Raw genomic sequence first — 2,500 nt, 5'->3', positions numbered from 1 at the left:
GCGATGCATCAAAGAATCAACGACAGACTGGTTATGGGCTGTAAGCTCGGCGAGGACTTCTCACCTTCTGGATGTTGTAGTCGGACAGCGTGCGTCCGTCCTCCAGCTGCTTCCCAGCGAAGATCAACCTCTGCTGATCAGGAGGGATTCCTGCAGACAAACACGCACCCATGAGTTCCAAATCCATGTTTCATTTCCAGCTTGCTAATTGAATCCCTTTGCAGGTAAAGTCAGATCTGTGTTGGCTGCCTCTCACTGCGGATGTGCATCATATTAGGAGGTGAACTCCGCTTCCCCTTGCTGCCATAGCGACCGTAGTAGATAGCAGACTGTGTGCTACAGACTGTTAGACCGTGATAGTTTACAGTCCTCTACATAGAACGCCCCGATATCTAAAGTAGGGAACGAGGGAGTGATTAAGCCCACGTATTGGGACTTACTTAATGTTAAGGTGTGTGTGAGAGGGTGTGTGTGTGCGTCTCCTGTGTGTGCGTGCGTGCGTCTCCTGTGTGTGCGTGCGTGCGTCTCCTGTGTGTGCGTGCGTGCGTCTCCTGTGTGCGTCGCGTCTGCGTGCGTCTCCTGTGTCGCGTGCGTGCTGCGTCTCCTGTGTGCGTGCGTGCATGCGTCTCCCTGTGCGTGCGTCTCCTGTGTGCGTGCGTGCGCGTCTCCTGTGTGTGCGTGCGTCTCCTGTGTGCGCGTCGCGTGCGTCTCCTGTGCGTGCGCGTCTCCTGTGTGCGTGCGTGCGTCTCCTGTGTGTCGCGTGCGTCTCCTGTGTGTGCGTGCGTCGTCTCCTGTGTGCGTGCGCGTCGTCTCCTGTGTGTGTGTGCGTCTCCTGTGTGTGCGTGCGTGCGTCTCCTGTGTGTGCGTGCGTGCGTCTCCTGTGTGTGCGTGCGTGCGTCTCCTGTGTGTGCGTGCGTGCGTCTCCTGTGCGTGCGTGCGTGCGTCTCCTGTGTGTGCGTGCGTGCGTCTCCTGTGCGTGCGTGCGTGCGTCTCCTGTGCGTGCGTGCGTCTCTAAAGTAGGGAACGAGGGAGTGATTAAGCCGATGTCCTACTTTCCCCGATTGTAGAGCATTGTGCTGCATCTCTTGTATGAAAAGATGCTAAACAAAGAGGGTCGCTGGTTATACCGACCAGAGTATGGACTGGTAGCTGTTGGGGGTTTAGTGCCCAGGAGGTGACCTGGCACCACTCACTCTTCTATCTGTATCTGACACCTCTCCATTAGTGCATGTAGAGGTACTGAGCATGTGTGCAGTTCAGGGCTGTGTGTAATAACAAGAGTGAAAACATTGGAATTTCCCCTTGCAGGATTAATAGTATAAATACTAATTATTATTATAATTATTATTCTGACTGACTAATGGACTAATGTTTCAGCTGAACTGGTTCAGAGTTTAATATGTAACTGACTTTTTATAAACCCTTCAACATCTTAATTTTTTAAGGACACTAAAGCTGTAATGTAGGAGTATATCCTCAACCAGTGAAAACTCCAAAAAATGAACCCAAAGTCCCAATTATTATCAACGCTATGGCATTTATAATAGGCTCTAATGAAGCTGAAACACTTAGAGAGAACGTCCATAATAATTGGACTTTGGGTTCATTTTTTGGAGTTTTCACTGGTTATGAGGAGCAATATGAGAGAGACATTTGGTGAGCAATGATCATTGTTTAGGTACGTTAAGCCTTTTCCTCGCCGTAGGCGCCAATGAGGAACACGTTAACATGAAATAACTTCTATAATCATTGGATTTCGGTTCAGTGTTTTTGACAGGCTTACGTGTTTATGACAAGATATGGCCATGATCATTTTGGTGATCATTGATCGTTGTTTAGGTACATTAAACCACGTTAAGCCTTTTAGAAGGTCCCCTTTAAAGAACTTAAGGACATTTCCCCTCTGGGTTCCTGTCTATAATACTACAGCAGTGAGTTTTCTGCCTCCAAACAGCAACACAAGAAACCAAACCAGTTTTAGTAACTCACCCTCTTTGTCCTGGATCTTGGTCTTGACATTTTCAATAGTATCTGAAGGCTCAACCTGCAAAAAAAGCAAAGAGAAGACCGGTCAGCCATGACACCTTCCTGTCAAAGCTACCATTACATGTCGGGCAAGAAGACCCCAAAACGCCAGTAATCCGTTACATTAATGTTTATTTTTTAATTCTGGAAGAAGTACTTTGTGCGGGGCAGTTTCTGATTTAAACCCATTGCTTTCCGCCACACGTGTTTACGGTGTTCTGCGTTACTGCTAGCTTAGCCACTTTAGCTTCAATTATAAGCTACAAACGTACATAGCATCCACTCCACCGGAGTCTAAACACGCCCAAGGATCTTAGCAGTTTATTTGAGTAGTATTGGGGTTCATAAGTTGTGGTTTATCCGCCTAATTTGACAGTAAAATCAGTGAAAGTCGGAATAACTGCAGCCCCTGAACGCCGCATCCCTCCGCCACAGCCCGGCTCACTCACCTCGAGGGTTATGGTCTTCCCCGTGA

The 2,500-nt window shown here is 48.4% G+C and overlaps 1 protein-coding gene across 1 annotated transcript in view; it reads right to left on the bottom strand.

Annotated features, from left to right (window-relative positions):
• Positions 1 to 2,500, bottom strand: part of rps27a (ribosomal protein S27a) — a 4,796-nt gene that overhangs the window by 2,101 nt on the left and 195 nt on the right. The window contains exons 2-4 of the mRNA XM_078281487.1: positions 2,475 to 2,500; positions 1,990 to 2,044; positions 65 to 150 (exon numbers count right to left, since the gene is read on the bottom strand). The exon at positions 2,475 to 2,500 is cut by the window's right edge and continues 39 nt beyond it. Of these exons, the coding sequence (XP_078137613.1) occupies positions 65 to 150; positions 1,990 to 2,044; positions 2,475 to 2,500 (167 nt within the window). The remainder of the gene's footprint in view (positions 1 to 64; positions 151 to 1,989; positions 2,045 to 2,474) is intronic.

Source organism: Sander vitreus, chromosome 23 (assembly GCF_031162955.1).
Source record: "Sander vitreus isolate 19-12246 chromosome 23, sanVit1, whole genome shotgun sequence".
NCBI classification, from domain to species: Eukaryota; Metazoa; Chordata; class Actinopteri; order Perciformes; family Percidae; genus Sander; species Sander vitreus.
The sequence above is the reverse complement of the archived record's forward strand: the minus strand, read 5'-3'. Positions and strand labels throughout refer to the sequence as shown.